This window comes from Opisthocomus hoazin, chromosome 7 (genome assembly GCF_030867145.1).
Source record: "Opisthocomus hoazin isolate bOpiHoa1 chromosome 7, bOpiHoa1.hap1, whole genome shotgun sequence".
Classification (NCBI taxonomy): domain Eukaryota; kingdom Metazoa; phylum Chordata; class Aves; order Opisthocomiformes; family Opisthocomidae; genus Opisthocomus; species Opisthocomus hoazin.
Window position 1 is genome coordinate 2,139,952 of NC_134420.1, and position 17,756 is coordinate 2,157,707.

General features: G+C 67.8%; 4 protein-coding genes across 7 annotated transcripts; 2 read left to right on the plus strand and 2 right to left on the minus strand.

The window, feature by feature from the left end:
* Nucleotides 1–3,156: 3,156 nt before the first annotated feature.
* On the minus strand, nt 3,157–6,222 carry LOC142361937 (membrane-spanning 4-domains subfamily A member 12-like). Of its 4 annotated transcripts, none has more exons than XM_075426229.1 (7): nt 6,058–6,220; nt 5,601–5,720; nt 5,308–5,364; nt 4,980–5,111; nt 4,259–4,372; nt 4,083–4,166; nt 3,157–3,827 (listed from the first exon to the last, which is right to left on the minus strand). In XM_075426229.1, the coding sequence occupies exons 1-7, from the start codon at nt 6,145–6,147 to the stop codon at nt 3,807–3,809; spliced, it is 618 nt and encodes a 205-aa protein (XP_075282344.1). In that variant the 5' UTR covers nt 6,148–6,220; the 3' UTR covers nt 3,157–3,806. The 4 variants fall into 4 exon arrangements, 3 of the variants coding, with proteins under 3 accessions (XP_075282344.1, XP_075282343.1, XP_075282345.1); XR_012764534.1 differs by having other exon boundaries at nt 3,813–3,827; nt 4,259–4,365; nt 6,058–6,222; XM_075426228.1 differs by lacking the exon at nt 3,157–3,827 and having other exon boundaries at nt 3,836–4,166; nt 6,058–6,222.
* Nucleotides 6,223–7,397: 1,175 nt separating this feature from the next.
* On the minus strand, nt 7,398–10,436 carry LOC142362031 (zona pellucida sperm-binding protein 3-like). Its single transcript, XM_075427110.1, has 9 exons — nt 10,367–10,436; nt 9,769–9,941; nt 9,239–9,351; nt 9,024–9,127; nt 8,718–8,889; nt 8,504–8,615; nt 7,878–8,049; nt 7,669–7,806; nt 7,398–7,585 (listed from the first exon to the last, which is right to left on the minus strand). The coding sequence occupies exons 1-9, from the start codon at nt 10,434–10,436 to the stop codon at nt 7,398–7,400; spliced, it is 1,242 nt and encodes a 413-aa protein (XP_075283225.1).
* A 2,512-nt stretch (nt 10,437–12,948) lies between these two features.
* Nucleotides 12,949–15,887, plus strand: CBLIF (cobalamin binding intrinsic factor). Its single transcript, XM_075427261.1, has 9 exons — nt 12,949–13,103; nt 13,193–13,372; nt 13,464–13,607; nt 13,708–13,851; nt 13,942–14,117; nt 14,189–14,426; nt 14,542–14,683; nt 15,557–15,675; nt 15,767–15,887. The coding sequence occupies exons 1-9, from the start codon at nt 13,034–13,036 to the stop codon at nt 15,826–15,828; spliced, it is 1,275 nt and encodes a 424-aa protein (XP_075283376.1). The 5' UTR covers nt 12,949–13,033; the 3' UTR covers nt 15,829–15,887.
* A 272-nt stretch (nt 15,888–16,159) lies between these two features.
* MRPL16 (mitochondrial ribosomal protein L16) lies at nt 16,160–17,722 on the plus strand. Its single transcript, XM_075426079.1, has 4 exons — nt 16,160–16,269; nt 16,526–16,591; nt 16,697–16,845; nt 17,187–17,722. The coding sequence occupies exons 1-4, from the start codon at nt 16,227–16,229 to the stop codon at nt 17,670–17,672; spliced, it is 744 nt and encodes a 247-aa protein (XP_075282194.1). The 5' UTR covers nt 16,160–16,226; the 3' UTR covers nt 17,673–17,722.
* The last annotated feature ends 34 nt before the right edge of the window (nt 17,723–17,756 follow it).

Here is a 17,756-nt window from a genome sequence, read left to right on the forward strand (position 1 = left end):
AGCAGCTGCCGGAGGAGGGGAAGCTTTTTCGCGTCCGGCCGAGCAGATGCAGGGAAGCGGCGAGCCCGGTCGGCGGAGCCTTCCAGCCCTTGGTTTGCAGGAATTTTCTGGCTTTGCTGATACATACGACGCGTTCCTTCGATTCTAATATCGATATTTTTTTCAGGGGGGGGTGTCGAGTTTTGCTCTCCCAACAGCTGGAAATCTTTTCGTCGCTGATTATTCTTCCTTCTCCATCTCCAGGAGCTGCTCGCATGCAGCCAGACGTCTTGCCCCGCGAGCGTGGCTGTCGGCACGGCCGGAGGAGCGCGGGGACCGGGCACCGCCGGGCTCGGTGGCTTTGGGACCACGGTCCGGTGTCCCTCGGGATGCCGCAGGAAGCTGGGCTGGGTGCTCAGGCTCCGGGCGGGGGGTTCAGCCAGAGCCCCCCCCTCCCCAGCATCCTCTCCCACCAGCACGGGATGTGTTTACGAGCCTTGTGGAACCGAAAACCCTTTTCCAACCCCTAAAGCTCTGCTTTTTTATATTTTTCCAAAGAAAATAGGTGACGACGGAGAAACGCTTTCCACAGAAAGTTGCTGCTTCCCGCGAAAAACTCGATATCCCCATAAAAAGACCAAAAGTCAACATTTTGCTTTGCCTCCAAGCATTTCTGGTTCTCACAGGGCCGTTCCGATGCCGGTTCTAGAGTGAGAAAGCCACGTTTTCTGGGACAGGTTTCAGTTTGTTGGGGTTTTTTTTTTAATTAAAAATAAAGCAGCTGGCTTTTATCTGTGCTGCGTTCCCCCCCAGGCATCGCGCTCGGATCCCTGAGCTTCTCGCCGCGGATGAACACGCCGGTCGGCGATCCCAGGGCTGTGTTATCCCTGCTCTGTGCCCCAAAAACCCCCTCTGGAAGGAGACCCCCCGCCCCTTCCCGGAGCCTGGGCAGCCCCCTCCCCTCGCTGCCCCCCCCCACCTCCTAAGGCAGAGGAGAGCCGGGGCGGATGCCGGCCCCCGTGACCCCACCTTTGCCGTACACCCCGCCAGGGCAAGGCAGAGTCAGCGGGACCCCCCCACCCCACCTCGCAGCCGCCCCCCGGCTCCTATGGCCGTGAAGACCTTGTGGTAGGGTGGGGGGAGCCGGTGCCCCCAGAAGGGTTCGTGGTGGGAGCTGAGGTCCCACAGCAACGGGGCGATGCCCACCATGGAGGCCAGCGGTGGGGGCCAGGGCCAGGCAGATGTCCCCCAGGCAGCCCACCCCCTGGGCCACCATGGCTGATCCCCTCCCCAACCCTTGTGGGGGTCTGGCAGCCCCCCGCTCTGCAGACAGCCCCGTGGCCACCGCGTACACCCAAGTGCCACCTCCAGCTCCTCCATGCTGGGAGACGAGGGTCCTCCGGCAGCAGGGTACCGAAACCAGCCCCCAGCCCCACGAGCACCCACACCCTGGGACATTTTGGCACTCGGGGGAACCGGGGGGCCCGGGGCCAGCACCGCTGCACCCCCAGGAAACCCTGGGAGCGGAGATCTCTCCCCTTAGCACGCAGACGCCCCGTTTCTTCTCCATGGAGCTCCTTCCGAATGCGGGACCCAGATCTGGTGTTTGAGGTTCAGGGGCTCCCCGGCTTTACTTGGGGCTCCTCTTCCCCAAATCAGCAGCGTTTCGGGTGCCCCCGAGGTCACCGCCCGACACAGAGCCACCCTTTGCCACCCCACGCCTTGTCCCCCGCGTCTCCCCGGGGGTCCTTTCCCTCTGTGGGAACCCCCAGGGAAGGCACGGGAGCATCCTCCAACGCCACGGCACGCGTCCTGGCGTGGGGAACGGGTACGAGCGGGAGGTCAGCCCGGTGCGGGGGTCCGGCGTGGGGGGTCTCCCACAGCTCCCGGATGCCAAGAAAGCCAGAGCTTTCCCAGCAGCACCGGTGACGCCGGGCGAGAGGGGCTCATCCCCTGCTCCCCCACCTCCACCTCCAGGCTGGCTGCAGACGCCGTAACCAAGAGCTGCTCCAAGACACCGAGTACCGAGCCCGGCGTGAGCCAGGGTCGGGGGCTCCCTCCGCTTCTCCCAGCCTGGAGACGCTGCCGGAGACCACCGGGCACGGAGGTCCTTTCTCCCCACCCTCCCCATCACGGCAGAGAGCCGGCGTTGGGGTGCAGGGCATCTCCCCCAGCCACGGGGTCCCTCGGGGTACCCAGCTCCCGGCACGGCGACCGCCAGCCTTTGCCCCAGCGTTTCTCCTGGCCCCCCCCATCACCCCGTGGGGTCCCCAGGCCCTCTCCAGCCCCTGCCACCCAGAGGAGAGGAGGTGCGGGAGGCTCCAGAGCCGGAGCCCTAATGGCCCATGACCGTGGGATGAGCGGAGGCAGCCCGTGCCATCCCGCTCCCTCGGTCTCCGGGGCTTTTCCTACCCACCCGGCTCATGATTTTTTCAGAGCCAGGAACAGAAATAACCGACAGCGAGTGAATAATCCATGAGGCTTCGGCTGAGCACGGCGAGCGTTGGCAGGGCGGGGGCTGTCGAAAGAAGAAAGAAAACATCGAGCCCAACCCCGAACTAAAGAGCGGGTTCAAAGTGGGGCTCCCTGCCCAGGCTCCGGGGCCGGAGGGGAGGGTTGGGGGCAAGCTCTGTCCCCAGGCAGTGGGGGAGATCCCCCCTTAGGGCACAGACAGCTCACCAGGGTGCTCCCACCCCGCTGAAAACCAGCGCCGGGGTCTCCTTCCTCACCTCCATCCCAAGCTCTCCATCAGCTCGGGCTGCTCGTGAAACATCCCACCTCATCCGGATGCTCATCACCGCCCATGCTCCTCATTAGGCATCCCTAATTAAGGATGGCAGGCGGTAACGAGCTCGTCAGGAGCCAACAGACCTCTCTGCTGGTTAAAAAAATCTTAAAAAAGCCCTTGGGTCTCCATTTCCCCTCCCAAAGGCGAGGGATTTTTGAGGGACGGCAGCACGGAGCGCTCAGCAGGTCCCTCGGCTCCGCTCCCATCACGGGGCATCGCCCGGCCACGCCGGTGGGGACGGGGAGCACATGTCACCAGTGTCCCCGCGTCACCCCACGGAGCAGCTTCTCCGCTGGTGTACGAACCCGGAGCTGCTGTCGTCACCGCCATTGCCGCAGGCGGAGCGGCTGCTCCAGCAGCGCTAAATATAGCGGAGCCGTGCCGCTGTGTAAGAGCAGGGGGGGGTTCAGGAGCGGGGATCGGGGGGACCGTGGCATCTCCAGATAAGGGGGACGGGCACGGGAGACCCCCGCAGCCGGCAGGATGAGCCTCTTGCCCAACAGACAGCAGCTCTGCGGGGGAGATTTGCAGCTCCCGCACCGAGAAATCCCCCCAGACGAGGAGAGGGGGGCCTGGTCCGAGCGTTTATTTCAAAGATAAAATAAAGCCAACGGGGCGCAAGCCGAGGTAGATGGTCCAGCTACCCACACGGCTCCTCGTACACGTCGGGGGGTCCCAGAAGCTGCCTCCTACGGGGCCACCAGACCTCGAGGAGGTCCTGAACCCTGAGGTGAACGAACCCCAGCAGCTAACTGGGTATTTCCAGGCAGGAATACCCCACAAAGCCCCAAGATATTCCCCACCCCCCCCCAAACTCCCTTCTCCAAAGCAGCCAGCAGGTAAAGACCCCCCCTTTAGACCTAGCACAGGGAGGAGGTAAATCCAGGGTGGGTGCTGGCTTTCGGGAGGGGGGGACCAGACTGTCCCAGCCCACAGCAGGGCAGGAGGACGCCGTAGCCCCAGCCGGGGATGGATTCGGGAGCGTGGAGGCAGGACCCCACCAGGACCCCACACCGACGTCCTCGGGGCTGGCACCGCACTAGACTTCGGGGGCGGCCAGCTGCAAAGAAACCCAAGAGCTGCTGCTTCTGCGGGTGGGGGCCAGGGTGCAGGGGGGGTCTGGGGGGGCTCTGGGCTCTCCTTCACCCCCTGTGCCTGGAGCAGCACGGCGGAGGTGCTGGGGGGGCACCGGGGACGGGGGGGGGCATGCTGTCCCGGGCGGGGGGAGGCACCGGCGGCGGTGGGAGGTCTGCCATGCAGGCAGGGGGGTCGGACCCCTCTCCTAGCTGGGCAGCTCTTTGGGGTCGTAGATCACCTCGGTGTAGCTGGGCGGCTGGGGCAGGTCGGCCGGCGGCACCGCCAGGTCCACTCGCGTGGTGCTGGGCACGATCAGCATGCCCTGGGGGGAGAGAAGAGCACGGGGGGGGGGGGGGACGGGGATGGGGGTCCCGCCGGGGCCCGGCCCCGCTGCCCTTCGCCCCCCTGCCCTACCTCGTTGGAGCTGAGGCGGGTGGCCCGGCACCAGAAATTGGCGGTGGCCACGGCGATGCAGAACTCGAGGATGGTGAAGATGAGCAGCACGATGGAAATCCCGTTCCCTGCGAGCTCCAGGGCGGGGAAAGCCCCGTCAGCAGCGCCCGAGAGAAGGAAACCGGGGCTCAGCCCCACATGGTAGACCCCCACCCCACATCTTGGGGCTCCCCTCCTCCTCCATCTCCCACCCACCCCAAGCATCCCGGCTCTGCGGGCACCACGGAGCCCTCGGCCTCGCCACTTTTAGGGCACGAGGAGAGAAATGGGTGCTTCCAGGGCGTGAGTCATCTCCCGAGGTACCAGCCTGAAATAGGTCAGGCGCCGACAGACGGCCCCACGGTCGGGGTGCCGCCGGCCACGGGCTCCCCGCTCCCCCCCAGCAATGGGGCCGAACCCCACAGAGGAGCCTGGCAAAGCCCCCACCCCAGAAAGAGCTCAGGCAGCACCTGAGGGGGGATGGAGAAGGGGGGATGGAGAAGGGGGGATGGAGAAGGGGGGATGGAGAAGGGGGGATGGAGAAGGGGGGATGGAGAAGGGGGGATGGAGAAGGGGGGATGGAGAAGGGGGGATGGAGAAGGGGCCAGGGGAGGTTCCCGAAAGGCTCAGCCAGCCCTGGGCAGCGCAGCTCCGGGAGCAGAGGCTGTGGGGGGCAGCCGGCCGTGCCCCCCCCCCCGCTTACCAGGACGTGATAATTAGAGTCGTCGAAGCTGGAGCGGTAGAGCCCGTTGAGGTTGAGATCCACGATGAAAGCCACGATGCCCAGCAGAGCGAAGATGGCGCTGATGACGTTCATGGTCTGGCTGCCCTTCACCTGCGGGGCACAGAGGGGGCTTTGGGGACGGTGACGGACCCCGGAGCCCACGTGGACACCCAGTGCCCGGGGAACCAGCTCAGGTTGCCTTTAGGGGGGGGTTTATCTCCCTTCCTTCTCGTTGCTCGTTGCCAGGAACAACCCCGGCGCAAGCTTCAGAGGCGGCTTCGCCCCGGGGACCCCCGGGGACACTCACCGCGCACTCCGTGGGGCTCTTCTCCGCCCCGATGGAGAGGCAGCCCGAGATGATGAACTGCGAGGGGAAAGAGGGGGACAGTCAGCTGCCACCGAGGTCACCCCGAGCCCCCCCCACCCCTCCAACCCACCCGGCATCAACACGCTGCCCACGGGCACGGCGTCCCCGCTTGAGTCCTGGAGTTTTACAGTCGCCGAAGCAGAACCCCCCCAGCCCCGGGACCCCGGTGGGCACCCACCCCTGGTGGGCACCCAGCCCCGGTGGGCACCCAGCCCTGTCCCCGCGCTACGCACAGACACGCCGCCCAAAAAGGGGATCTCGCCGATGACGAAGACCGAGGTGTAGACGTTGGTGAGCGTCGTCAGGACGATCCCCAGGCCGATGTGCATGAAGCCGGTCATGATCTGGATGGTCTGAGGGATGGGACAGGGTGGGAGCGGGGTCCAAACCCCCCCCCCAGACCCCCGAGGGATGGGGTGCCCCGGTCCCCAAGCGACAGCATCCTGGGGGGGCTCAGCTAGAGGAGCAGAAACCTCCGGGGATGGAGTGGTGGGAAAAAGGGGGGGGGGGGGGGGGATTTCCCATGGGTGCCAACCACCCCCCCTTGGGGATGGGGTGCCCCGGTCCCCAAGCCGCAGCACCCCGGGGGGGTCAGCCGGAGTAGCATCCCCTCCAGGGATGGGGCAGGGAGCTGCAGGGGGGATTATCCACGGGTGCCAGCCCCCCCTTGCCCCCCCCCCTCAAACTCACCCCCATGACTCGGTTCTTGCCCTTGGGCAGGGTCTCGGCCGTGTACATCACCGCTCGGCTGCCCAGCCGCAGGCTCCCCATCCCCTGCATGGAGGCGACGGGGGGCAACGGGGACCCCCCCCTCCCCGGAGCCCCCCCCCACCCCGGTCCCGGAGCAGCCCTGTCCCCCCCCTCCCCGCCGGGGCCACCGCCCCCTCCCCACCCCACCCCGCCCCGCCGGGCGCCCATTGGCTGAGCGCGGGTGATGTCAGAGGCTGCGGCATCCCCCGGGCCACCGCCCAGACCACGCGGGACCCCGCCACCCACGGGGGGACCCCCCCCCCAACACACCCCCCCAGCCCCGGGACCCCACGACGGGATCCCCCACCCTCCTCACCACCCCACCCCAGGGGCACGGAGCAGATGAGAGATGGGGAGGGGGCTTACCCCCCTCCCCCAGCCCCCCAAAACCACCCCACACGTGGGGGAAAGTAGGGCACCCCCAGCTGTCCCCCCCCCCATTGAGGGAGGGGGGGGGTCAGAGCACCGTGGCCCCACGGAGGGGGAGGAAAAACCCACCCAGACCCCGACCCCGTGAGAGGGAGGGGAGGAAAGTGGGGTGCCCGGAGGGAAAAGCACCCCTAAACCACCCCCCCCGCGCTGTGTGTGCCCCCCCCCCGCCCCAGCCCGTGTTTACAACAGCTCAGAAAGGATGGGAGGGGGTGGGGGGGGGAAATGAGAAGAAAAAAGCTCTCCGCGGCGAGTTCCTGGAAGAAAGCTCCATCAAGGGCCATTAGGCACAGACACCTCCCTCCTGCAGGAGAGCAGCGCCGGGGGGGGGGGGGGGGGCCACGCAGGATTCCCCCCGCCCCCCCCGTGGGTCGTGGCTCCTCGGCATCCCTTCCCCAGGCAGGGCAGGGAGGGTCCCTGCCCCCCGGCTGCGAGGGGGGGGACAGGAGGAGGCAGGGTCCCCAGCAGCAGTGGCTTTGCTCCTGGGGTGCTGCCCCCCCCCCCTAAAAAAACCTCCAGGTAGGGAGGAAAAAAATTAATTAAACCGGTAAATAATTAAAGCCACCCCACCCACCACCGCGCTGCGCCCGGGGCGAGCGGCTGAGGGTCTGGGGCGGTACCAGGGGTCTGCCCCCCCCCCAAATTGCCCAGTTCCAAGGGAGTCAGGGTGCGGGAGCTGGCTGGCAGCACCCCAGAAATACCCCAGGACCCTTCGGGGTACACAGAGGTGCTGGGGGCGCGTCGCACCCCCCCACTCCGAGCACCCAGGGGCGCAGGGGGTCCCCGAGCCCCCTCCCACACCGACACGGCACAGCCTTTCTGCCACGGGTTTATTGCTAAAAGGAGGAGGCTCACGGGACGGCGGGGTCCACGGGAGCCGAGGGGGTCCCGGCGGTGGGGACCATGGCCACGACGCGGGGCTCCCCGCGGCCCCCCGCCCGCTGCCGCTGCACCGAGCAGTAGCAGGCGGCCGCGCCCGCGGCGACGAGGACGGAGCACATGGCCACCATGGCCAGCACGGTGCCGGGGAGAGCGGAGCCTGCGGGGAGAGGCAGCGGGGTGAGGGGGACGGCGGGGTCACCCCCCACCCCCCCAAGCGCCATGGGGGCCGCTCGCACTCACCCGAGTCCCTCTTCTCGCCCCGCACCACGGGGACGGAGGGACGGCGAGGTGACGCTGTGCCGGGCTCCCGCGCCGTGGGGACCGGGGACGAGCGCAGCTCCAGGGGACCGAGGCGGACGCTGGCTTCCCCCAGGAGCCCTGCGAGGAGAAGCCCATCAGGCACCCGTTGGGCACGGGGCTCGTGGATCCCACCGAGGGCATCCTCTCACCTTCGCCGCCGGCCAGCCAACGCCGCCGCCGGCTCCGGCAACCGGCCGGAGAACCGCAGCAGGAGCAGTCGGCCCCGTCCGGGGAGCGCCAGGCGGCCGCCGCGCGGTCGTAGGAACAGGCTTTGCCCCCAGCCCCATCTGCCCCAGCCTGCAGGCGACAGCGGAGGTGGATCTGCGGGGAGAAGCACCCTCTTGGGCTCTCCACCCATCACCCCACAGAATGGTCGGGGTTGGAAGGGACCTCTGGGGTCACCCAGCCCAACCCCCTGCCCAAGCAGGGTCACCCAGAGCAGGGGGCACAGCACCACATCCAGGTGGGGCTTGAAGATCTCCAGAGAAGGAGACTCCACAGCCTCCCTGGGCCAGGGCTCCGTCACCCTCAGAGGGAAGAAGTTCTTCCTCATCTTCAGCTGGAGCTTCCTCTGCTTCAGTTTGTGCCCGTTGCCCCTTGTCCTGTCGCTGGGCACCACTGGAAAGAGTCTGGCCCCGTCCTCCTGACCCCCACCCTGCAGATATTTCGAGGCATTTCTAAGGTCCCCTCTCAGCCTTCTCTTCTCCAGGCTGAAGAAGGTGCCCACCTGATGGGTGGGTGTCACCCCGCTCCCCCAGACCCTGCTGGCACCGACCTGGCTGCCGGAGGCGTTTGGGAAGAGGAAGGTGTCCAGCTGGAAGCGGAGGAAGCCGTCTCCACGCCGGGGGAGGAAGCGGGAGCGACCGAGCTGCCCGGCCAGCAGGCACCTGCCGGGGTGGGAGATGAGGGTGGGTGCTTGGGTGGGAGATGGGGAGCCCACAGCATCCCCGCAATGGGGGGTAGCAGCCGCCACCCTGCTCCCAGCTCACCCATCGTCAGCGATGACCTTGTCATCCAACCGTGCCGTCACGCTCGGGCTGGCCACGCACTCGGCCACGAAGACCCTCAGGGGCAGGCGGGGGTCGGCGCCCACCGACGCCTCGACGTTGATCAGCTCGCCCAGGGAATAGGTGGGCTGGAGCAGGCGGGAGGACCAGGTACCTGGGGGGGGGACACGGGGACAACGACGTGGCTGCGGCTGCCCCGAGCATCGCCCCGGGGCCCTGCCCAGGCAGGGGGGTCCCCGACACAGAGGGGAACGAGGGGGTTGGGGCTCCCCCCCCCCCCCCACTCACTGTCGTACGCGTCCAGGGCGAAGCGCAAGCGTCTCCGGTGAGCGACGGTGGAGCCGAAGGGGACCCAGGTGGGCTGGACGGCCCGGGACGAGACGCTGCCCGTCCTGCGCCACAGAGCAGGGTGACAGGCTCTGGGGGGTGAGCAGGGCACCCCCCGCACCCACGTCCCCCATGGGTGGGCACCGAGGGGTCCCATCGTGGATCACGGGGCTTACCTGGGGTAGTAACAGTCCACGGGGAGGGAGAAGGGTCTGGCGCGAGCCCCGGGCCCCCCGCCCGAGGGACGGTAGTGGAGGACGTTGCTGTAGCGGATGCTGTCCGGGAGGACCTGGGGGAACAAGTGGACGTGGGGCTGGGGGTGTCCCCCAGCTCGGAGCAAGTGTCCCCTCCCTGTCCCCAGCACGCCGGGAAGGGTGCTGCCAGCCCAGGGGCCGGAAAGCTCCTCGGCAAGCAGCGAGAGCCGCGTTTCAGGTCATCGGGTCCCGCTGGCTGTAACCGGCGCTCCCACCCTGGCACGGAGGGTGGCTGTCCCCATGGGTGCTGCCGCAGCCCTCCCCGTGGGGACCACACCGGGACCTGGGGGTCCAGCCCTGGAGCTCACCGAAGGCGCGGGTGCAGTGACAACAGTGGCATGGGCACCACGGGGAAAGGGAGGACCCACCACACCGCAACGCTGTCCCCCCTTGGAGGACCCCACTGCCACCTCGCCTCGGCAAGGGACACGTGGTCACCTCCAGCTCCTCACCTCTAGGGTGGTCCCGCAGCCCCCGAGTGGGTGCTCCAGCCGGTACCCATCCCTGTCAGCGCCGGTCACCCCGCAGCCGGACCCCAGCCTCAGGTCCCCGCTGGTGGCACGGCTCCCCAGGAGAGCGGCCGGCACCGTCACGGAGAGCCACGCGCGGCCACATGTCACCGAGACTGCAGCAGGGCGAGGAGACGGGGGGCTGAGCCGGCTCACCCCCAGCACCGACGTCCCCTCAAGTCCCCCCATTTTGGCTTTGGGGGGGATGGGGAAGGAGGTGGCTCCAGGGACTGAGCCGCTTCGTGCCGTCACCCTGGCGTGGCCGTGATGCTCTGGAAGGATCCCCATGGTGACATGGGGGGGAGGGGGTGCAGGACCCACCCCAGGGCTTCCCCCCGCTCCGGATCCAGCCTCTCGGCCCCAAGCCTGGAGCTTGGGGGGGGACCGTGGTCCTCCTCCACCCACCCGTGCCCACCACCCCGCAAAGAGCCATGCCTGGGGCAGAAGCACCCAGCAGCCCACCCTGGGGGGCACTGCCCGCTCCCCCCTCCCCACAGAGGGCGGCCAGACCCAGCAGGACCCCCCCCAACTAGCCCCTCACCCAGAGCATCCTGCGCCCAGGCTGCGGCCGCAAGAAAGAGCACAAACCACCTTCTCCCCAGAGCCTCCATCACCCCAGAGGAGGAAGAGGAGGGGCAGCCCCCTCTGAAGGCTTTTACACCTGGCCCAAGGTCAGTGGCCGCAGATCTCCCAATGGGAGGTTGGGTGGGCCCCCCTGCCCGGCCCCTTGCACCCAGCTGGGGTCCATCTCCACAGAGATCTCCTCCTGCCAGGGGGCAAAGCAAAAGCCCCCACCCCTGCCTTTGCCCTCAGCCCTGCTCCTTCTCCTGGTCCCCCTCTCTGCCCCTGGGGGGGGGGGCGATGGAGGAGGTGGGGGTCCATCCCCAGCCACGCACTGACCTTGAAAGCGGGCTGGTCCCCGCGGGCGGGGTGACGAGCACGGCATCCACCCGCTGCCGAGCCCCTGGGGAAACTGAGGCACGGGAAGGTGCTGACCCCCGTCCCTGGGGCTGTGCTGGGCCGATGGCTGCTGCGTAACCGCGGGGGCTGCGTGGTCCCCCACGCCGGTACGGAAGGTCCCCGCCGGCGCACGCCGTCCCGGGCGCAGAATCCGGCCTTCGTCCTCGTTAAATCCCCTGCCGTTGCCCGAAGCTCCCATCCAGCCAGGGCTCTCATCCCTCCAGAGAGCCACCAGCACCTCCCAGTTTGCTCTCACGCGTGGCCACTGGTCCAGCCGATTCCTCACCCCGTCCCTGCTCATCTCACAGCTGGACACCTTGTCCGGAAGGATGCCTTCCCAAAATCCGAAAAAGCCAACCCCGTTGGCGTTCCTGTCATCCCCGAGGCGGGTCCCCTTCCCGTCGGAGGAGATCGCACCAGCCAGGTGGGACTTTCCCCTCGCCGTCCCGTGCTCATCCTTTAAATCCTCCTCGGCAGCGCCCGGGGTGAAATTCCCCGGCGGCGTTCCGGGTACCGCGGTCGGCTTCCAGGAAATCAGGAGCCCTTCCTCAGGGAACTACAGGGCGGTCAGCCTCACCTCCATCCCGGGAAAGGTGATGGAGCAGCTTATCCTGGAGGCCATCATCAAGCAAGTGGAGGAAAAGAAGGTTATCAGGAGTAGTCAGCATGGATTCACCAAAGGGAAATCATGCCTGACCAATCTGATAGCTTTCTACGATGACACGAGTGGCTGGGTAGGTGAAAGGAGAGCCGTGGATGTTGTCTACCTTGACTTCAGCAAGGCTTTCGGCACAGTCTCCCATGATATCCTCCTAGGGACGCTCAGGAAGTGTGGGCTGGATAAGTGGTCGATGAGGTGGGTTGAGAACTGGCTGAATGGCAGAACTCAGAGGGTTGGCATCAGCGGCGCTGAGTCTAGTTGGAGGCCTGTAACTCGTGGTGTCCACCAGGGGTCAGTACTGGGCCCAGCCTTGTTTAACTTCTTCATCAACGACCTGGATGAAGATTTAGAATGTACTCTCAGCAAGTTTGCTGATGACACCAAACTGGGAGGAGTGGTGGCTACACCAGCAGGCCGTGCTGCCATTCAGCGTGACCTGGACAGGCTGGAGAGTTGGGCAGAGAGGAACCTGATGAGGTTCAACAAAGGCAAATGCAGGGTCCTGCACCTGGGGAGGAACAACCTCATGCACCAGTACAGGCTTGGGGTGGACCTGCTGGAGAGCAGCTCTGCGGAGAGGGACCTGGGTGTCCTGGTGGACGACAGGTTAACCATGAGCCAGCAGTGTGCCCTGGCTGCCAAGAAAGCCAATGGGATCCTGGGGTGCATCAAGAGGAGTGTGGGCAGCAGGGCGAGGGAGGTTCTCCTCCCCCTCTGCTCTGCCCCAGTGAGGCCCCATCTGCAGTGCTGTGTCCAGTGCTGGGCTCCCCAGCTCTAGAAAGATGAGGAGCTACTGGAGAGAGTCCAGCGGAGGGCTACGAGGATGAGGAGGGGACTGGAGCATCTCTCCTCCGAGGAGAGGCTGAGGGAGCTGGGCTTGTTCAGCCTGGAGAAGAGAAGGCTGCGAGGGGACCTTCGAAATGCCTCTAAATATCTGCAGGGTGGGGGTCAGGAGGATGGGGCCAGACTCTTCCCAGTGGTGCCCAGCAACAGGACAAGGGGCAACGGGCACAACCTGAAGCAGAGGAAGCTCCAGCTGAACCCGAGGAAGAACTTCTTCCCTCTGAGGGTGCCGGAGCCCTGGCCCAGGCTGCCCAGGGAGGCTGTGGAGTCTCCTTCTCTGGAGATATTCAAGCCCTGCCTGGCCGCGGTGCTGTGCAGCCTGCTCTGGGTGACCCTGCTTGGGCAGGGGGTGGGACTGGGTGACCCCAGAGGTCCCTGCCAACCCCGAACATTCTGTGATTCTCTGATTCTGTGGTTCCCGTCAATTGGGATACAGCTGGCGAGCTTCCAGCTGTTAGGGACATCCCCGGGCGCCCAGGACCTTGGGTGGCCGATGGAGGAGGAGCTCCCGCTGCGGCACCCACCGGGGGACAAAACCCACGGCCATCCACCCCGTCCCTGGCGGTTTCCCCGTCCTCGAGTGGAAAATCACCGGCCCCGCGGCCGTGCCCCTCCGACTGTTTGCCATCCTTGGGCACGCCGATAAAGCCGGCGGCGCTTGGCAGCGCCGGGAGGGCGGAGAAGGGAGCTGGGAGCGACCGAAAGCGGAGAGGACGCGAGGAGAGACCCACGGGACTCGAGAGGATGCTCGGCGTGGCTTTCGGCGTCGGGGTGCTGCTGGCCCTGGCCGGCAGCACGGCCGCCCACGACTGCGGTGAGCGTCAGCCGCGCGGAGGGGACGCCGGCGCCCCGGTGACCTCCCGCCGCGATGGCCAACGGGGTGCCCGGCCCCTCTCCTTCCAGTCGCCTCGCAGGAACTGGTCTCCAAGATGGTGCGGAGCCTGGAGGACTCCGTCGACACGGACGAGCTGCCCAACCCCAGCGTCCTGCTGGCCCTGAACCTGGCCGGGGCCACCGACAGTGGCACCCGCAAGTGGCTGCTCCAGGAGATAAGCGAGAAGGCTGTGGAGAGGGCTCAGAAAGGTAGTGGGGGGCTCTGCTCGGCACCGGCTGGGGAGCGGGGTGCCCGGTCCTGGCCCCCCCGTACGCCCCGGCCGCTCTCTCGTCCCCGCAGACATGTCCTCGGGGGAGGTGGCCCTGTACGTGCTCGCCCTGCTCTCCTCCTGCCAGAAGCCGGAGAGCGTCACGGCCCTGGGGCAGACCGTCGACCTGCTCCAGGTCCTGCAGCAGAAAACGGACGAGGAGATGGCCAGCCTGGGTACGCCGGGACGTGGCGGGAGGATTCGGGGTGCCTGGTGAGGGGGGTTCGCCCCTCCCGGCACCCCCAGACCCCCAGCTCGCTGTGTTTCGCCTCGCAGAGATGGACGGCGTCCCCAAGACCACCCTGTTCGGCGTGAGCCTGGATGCCCTGGGGCTGTGCCTGGCGGGGGCGGGTGGCTACGAGACGCCGGCCGTGGCGTTGGCCAAGCAGCTGCTGAGCTCCGAGAGCACCCTCTCCGTGGGTAAGGGACCCCCTCCATGTCCCCTCCACTGGCGAAGCTCCCCCGTGCCCCTATCCCGGCGGGCTCGGCGGTGACGCCGGCGTCTCGCAGACACCCGCGCCGTGGCTGCGCTGGCGCTGGCGTGCGCCTACGGCCGGACGAGCCTCCACGACGTGCGGGACCTGCTCGGCGAGGCGGTGGCGGGGGTGAGCAATGGCTTCCTCGACGAGCAGGAGGAGAGGGACGGCGTGATCGGGAACATCTACAGCATGGGGCTGGCCCTGCAGGTACGGGGAGGGCGGCGGCGGCGCAGGCGCGACGGGCGCGCTCCCCGGGGATGCTCATTCCTCCTCCGCAGGAGCTGGAGGCCACGGCCAGCTTTTACGCCCCACGGGAGTGGGACTGCGCCCAGGCCTTCTCCGTGGTGTACAGCCACGACTACAGCCAGCCCACGGCCATCGCCCAGCTCCTGCCCGCCCTCGTGGGGAGGTCGTACCTGGAGGCGGCCGGGATTGACTGCACCGCCGGCGCGACCGCGAGACAACGGCTGTCCCCGTCCCTGTCCCCGAAGCTGGATACAACCACGGCATCCAGAGGTACGGCGGCTCCCGCCCGGAGCACCCCGAGACCCCCGTGGGGATGAACCTCCTGCCCGGTGCCCCGCGGCAGCCGTGCCGGGCGCCCAGCCTGCTCTTCTCCTCCCCACCCCAGCCCTCATCACGGTGCACTACTCCATCGTCAACAAGCTGCAGGGACAGCACTTCGACTACAGCACCTCGGTGCGGGTCGCGGGCGGCTCCACGCTGCTCGAGGTGCTGGAGGCGGCGGCGAACGAGGAACCCGACATCTTTAGGTGAGAGCCGGAGGGGCCGGGGAGGGGGAAGCCATGGCGTCTGTGTGTCCCCCGACGAGAGAGGAACCTGATGAGGTTCAATAAAGGCAAATGCAGGGTCCTGCACCTGGGGAGGAACAACCCCAGGCACCAGTACAGGCTGGGGCGGAGCTGCTGGAGACCAGCTCTGTGGAGAGGGACCTGGGTGTCCTGGTGGACAACAGGGTGACCATGAGCCAGCAGCGTGCCCTGGGTGCCAAGAAGGCCAATGGGATCCTGGGGTGCATCAGGAGGAGTGTGGGCAGCAGGGCGAGGGAGGTTCTCCTCCCCCTCTGCTCTGCCCTGGTGAGGCCCCATCTGCAGTGCTGTGTCCAGTGCTGGGCTCCCCAGTTCAAGAAAGATGAGGAGCTACTGGAGAGAGTCCAGCGGAGGGCTACGAGGATGAGGAGGGGACTGGAGCATCTCTCCTGTGAGGAGAGGCTGAGGGAGCTGGGCTTGTTCAGCCTGGAGAAGAGAAGGCTGAGAGGGGACCTTCGAAATGCCTCTAAATATCTGCAGGGTGGGGGTCAGGAGGACGGGGCCAGACTCTTTCCAGTGGTGCCCAGCGACAGGACAAGGGGCAATGGGCACAAACTGAAGCAGAGGAAGCTCCAGCTGAACCCGAGGAAGAACTTCTTCCCTCTGAGGGTGATGGAGCCCTGGCCCAGGCTGCCCAGGGAGGCTGTGGAGTCTCCTTCTCTGGAGATCTTCAAGCCCTGCCTGGACGCGGTGCTGTGCCCCCTGCTCTGGGTGACCCTGCTTGGGCAGGGGGTGGGACTGGGTGACCCCAGAGGTCCCTTCCAACCCCCACCATGCTGGGATTCTGTGATCTGAGCCCACCCGCCTCCCCGGCAGCTTCCAGACGGAGCAGACGTCCTGGGGTCCCATGGTGGTCTCCATCCACGGGCTGGCCGCCAGCACGGAGGACAAGACCTACTGGCAGTTCCTCAGCAGTGGGGACGCCCTCGATGAAGGTGGGGCGGACTGGGTGGTGGTGGGGGGGACACGTCAGGGCCGTGCTGGGGGCCGCAGCACCCCGGCCTCACGCCCGTCCCTCCGCCGCAGGGGTCGGCACCTACAAGCCGCAGGACGGGGACCACATCCAGGCCGTCTTCAGCACCTACTGAAGCCGCCGAGGGAATGCCGGGCCCCGCCATGGCGGCAATAAAGAGGCGTTGGCAGAGCAGGCCCGTGTCTGTGTGTGTGTCCGGGGGCGGGGGGGGGGACACGCAGGGCCCGGACCCCTCGGTGGAGAGGGTCTGGGTAGGCCCCGCGGAGCCTCGACGGGACACCGGGGCGGGGGGGGGTGTCCCTGCCCGGCACGGGGTTGGGGGGCCGGGGGTGACGTCGTGGTGGGACACGGGGCGGGGTAAAATGGGCTGTGTCCCACCCGGAACTAAAGTTCCCCGCCCGCGTTTCTCGGGTGCGCCGAAGGGGGCCGGACCGCCCTGCCGGAAGTGTCCCCGGCCGGGCGGCTCCGGGGGGACGGACCCCACGGCGGCTCCCTCCGGGCGCGCTGCCGGCGATGTGGCGATGGCGGCTGCTGCGTTCGCTCCCGGCTGGAGGAGGTCGGCGGAGCCCGGGCAGCGCTCGGCGGGGCAGCCGGCACCGTTGGGAGGGGTCGGCGCGGCCGGTGGAGAGCGTGGCCGGGCGCTTGGATCCGGGCGAGGGGGGAGAGCTCCGGCCTCCCGGGCCCGCTCCCGCATGAACCGGCGGGCGTTGGGGTCCGGGACTGGGTGGCTGTTGGGGGGGGGGGGGATGTGGGGAACCGGGGCCGTCCCCGGCCCCCCCTCCCGGTGCATCAGGCCCCGCTCTGTCCCCCAGGTCCCGGCGGCATCGCCGTCCCCCGGGCCGGCCTGAAGAAATACGTGCTGCCCCCGGACTACAGCGGTAAGATGGGGGGGGGGAGAGGGGAGAACCCCCCCCCGGGGGTGGCGGGGGCACCCCCCGCCCTGCCCCGGGATGTCCTGGTGACCCTGCGGTGTGCCCCGGCAGGCATCACCTTCCCGGAAAAACCGAAGCTGAAGTTCATGGACAAGGTGCCGGCGGTGCCCAAGGTGAAGCGGGAGCCTCGGCGGCTGCGTGACATCCGCGGGCCATCCCGGGAGGCCACCGACTTCACCCAGGGGCAGTACGGGATCCTGGTGAGCGGCGAATGGGAGCCCTGGGGCTGGAGAGGGGCTGGAGACCCCCCCACCCCGTGCCCCCTCCGGGGCTGAGCCCTCCCGTGGGCGGTGAAACCCCGGCACAACCCAGCAACCAGAGGGGACCGGTGCCAAACTGCTTCCGAAAAGCCGAACTGGCTGAGCTGCCTCAGTTTCCCCGGCGATGGGGGGGGTGGGGAGCGCAACGCTGAGCTGAAATGGGAAAGGCGGCTTCAGGGCGTCCCCCCTCCGAAAGCAGGCGTGGAGCTGGAGGGGGGGGCGGCTGGGGGGACCCTCTGCACCCTTGGTCCCTGAGCTGCCCCCCCCTTCCTTCCCTGCAGGCCCTGGGGGGGGGTTACCTCCACTGGGGCCACTTCGAGATGATCCGCCTGACCGTCGCCCGCGGCATGGACCCCAAAACCACGTTCGCCGTCTGGCGCGTGCCGGCCCCCTTCAAACCGGTGACGCGGAAGAGCTTGGGACACCGCATGGGGGGCGGCAAGGGCCCCATCGACCGCTACGTCACCCCGGTGAAGAGCGGGCGCCTGGTGCTGGAGGTCGGCGGGCGCTGCGAGTTCGGCGAGGTGAAGCCCTTCCTGAAGCAGGTGGCCGAGAAGCTGCCGTTCCCCGCCGTCCCCGTCAGCCGCGACGGCCTCCGGCAGCAGCGGCGGGAGGAGGAGGAGAGGAGGCTCAACAACCAAAACCCCTGGACCTTCGAGCGCGTCGTCACCGCCAACATGCTGGGGATGCGCAAATACCTCAGCCCCTACGACCTGCGGCTCAAGGGACGCTACTGGGGCAAGTTCTTCCTGAAACACAGGGTGTAACGAGCGGCGTGACGAGGGGGGGCCGCCTTAATTAAACCCTCCCGTGACGACCCTGCCTCGCCCGCTGTGGTTTTCGCCGGCGCG

Bases quoted from the DNA above. Each gene is read 5' to 3' on its own strand.
- LOC142362031 (XM_075427110.1), bottom strand. From the start codon at position 10,436: ATGGAGGCTCTGGGGAGAAGGTGGTTTGTGCTCTTTCTTGCGGCCGCA. The intron at 8,616-8,717 runs GTGAGCTGGGAG...CCACCCCGGCAG, and splicing joins AAGGTCATCGCTGACGATGG to GTGCCTGCTGGCCGGGCAGC. The intron at 7,807-7,877 runs GTGAGAGGATGC...TTCTCCTCGCAG, and splicing joins TTGGCTGGCCGGCGGCGAAG to GGCTCCTGGGGGAAGCCAGC.
- MRPL16 (XM_075426079.1), top strand. From the start codon at position 16,227: ATGTGGCGATGGCGGCTGCTGCGTTCGCTCCCGGCTGGAGGAG. The intron at 16,270-16,525 runs GTCGGCGGAGCC...TCTGTCCCCCAG, and splicing joins TTCGCTCCCGGCTGGAGGAG to GTCCCGGCGGCATCGCCGTC. The intron at 16,592-16,696 runs GTAAGATGGGGG...GTGCCCCGGCAG, and splicing joins GCTGCCCCCGGACTACAGCG to GCATCACCTTCCCGGAAAAA.
- CBLIF (XM_075427261.1), top strand. From the start codon at position 13,034: ATGCTCGGCGTGGCTTTCGGCGTCGGGGTGCTGCTGGCCCTGGCCGGC. The intron at 13,608-13,707 runs GTACGCCGGGAC...TTCGCCTCGCAG, and splicing joins CGAGGAGATGGCCAGCCTGG to AGATGGACGGCGTCCCCAAG. The intron at 14,684-15,556 runs GTGAGAGCCGGA...CCTCCCCGGCAG, and splicing joins GAGGAACCCGACATCTTTAG to CTTCCAGACGGAGCAGACGT.
- LOC142361937 (XM_075426228.1), bottom strand. From the start codon at position 6,147: ATGCAGGGGATGGGGAGCCTGCGGCTGGGCAGCCGAGCGGTGATGTAC. The intron at 4,373-4,979 runs GTAAGCGGGGGG...CCCGCCCTGGAG, and splicing joins ACTCTAATTATCACGTCCTG to CTCGCAGGGAACGGGATTTC. The intron at 4,167-4,258 runs GTAGGGCAGGGG...CTCTCCCCCCAG, and splicing joins CCCGCCTCAGCTCCAACGAG to GGCATGCTGATCGTGCCCAG.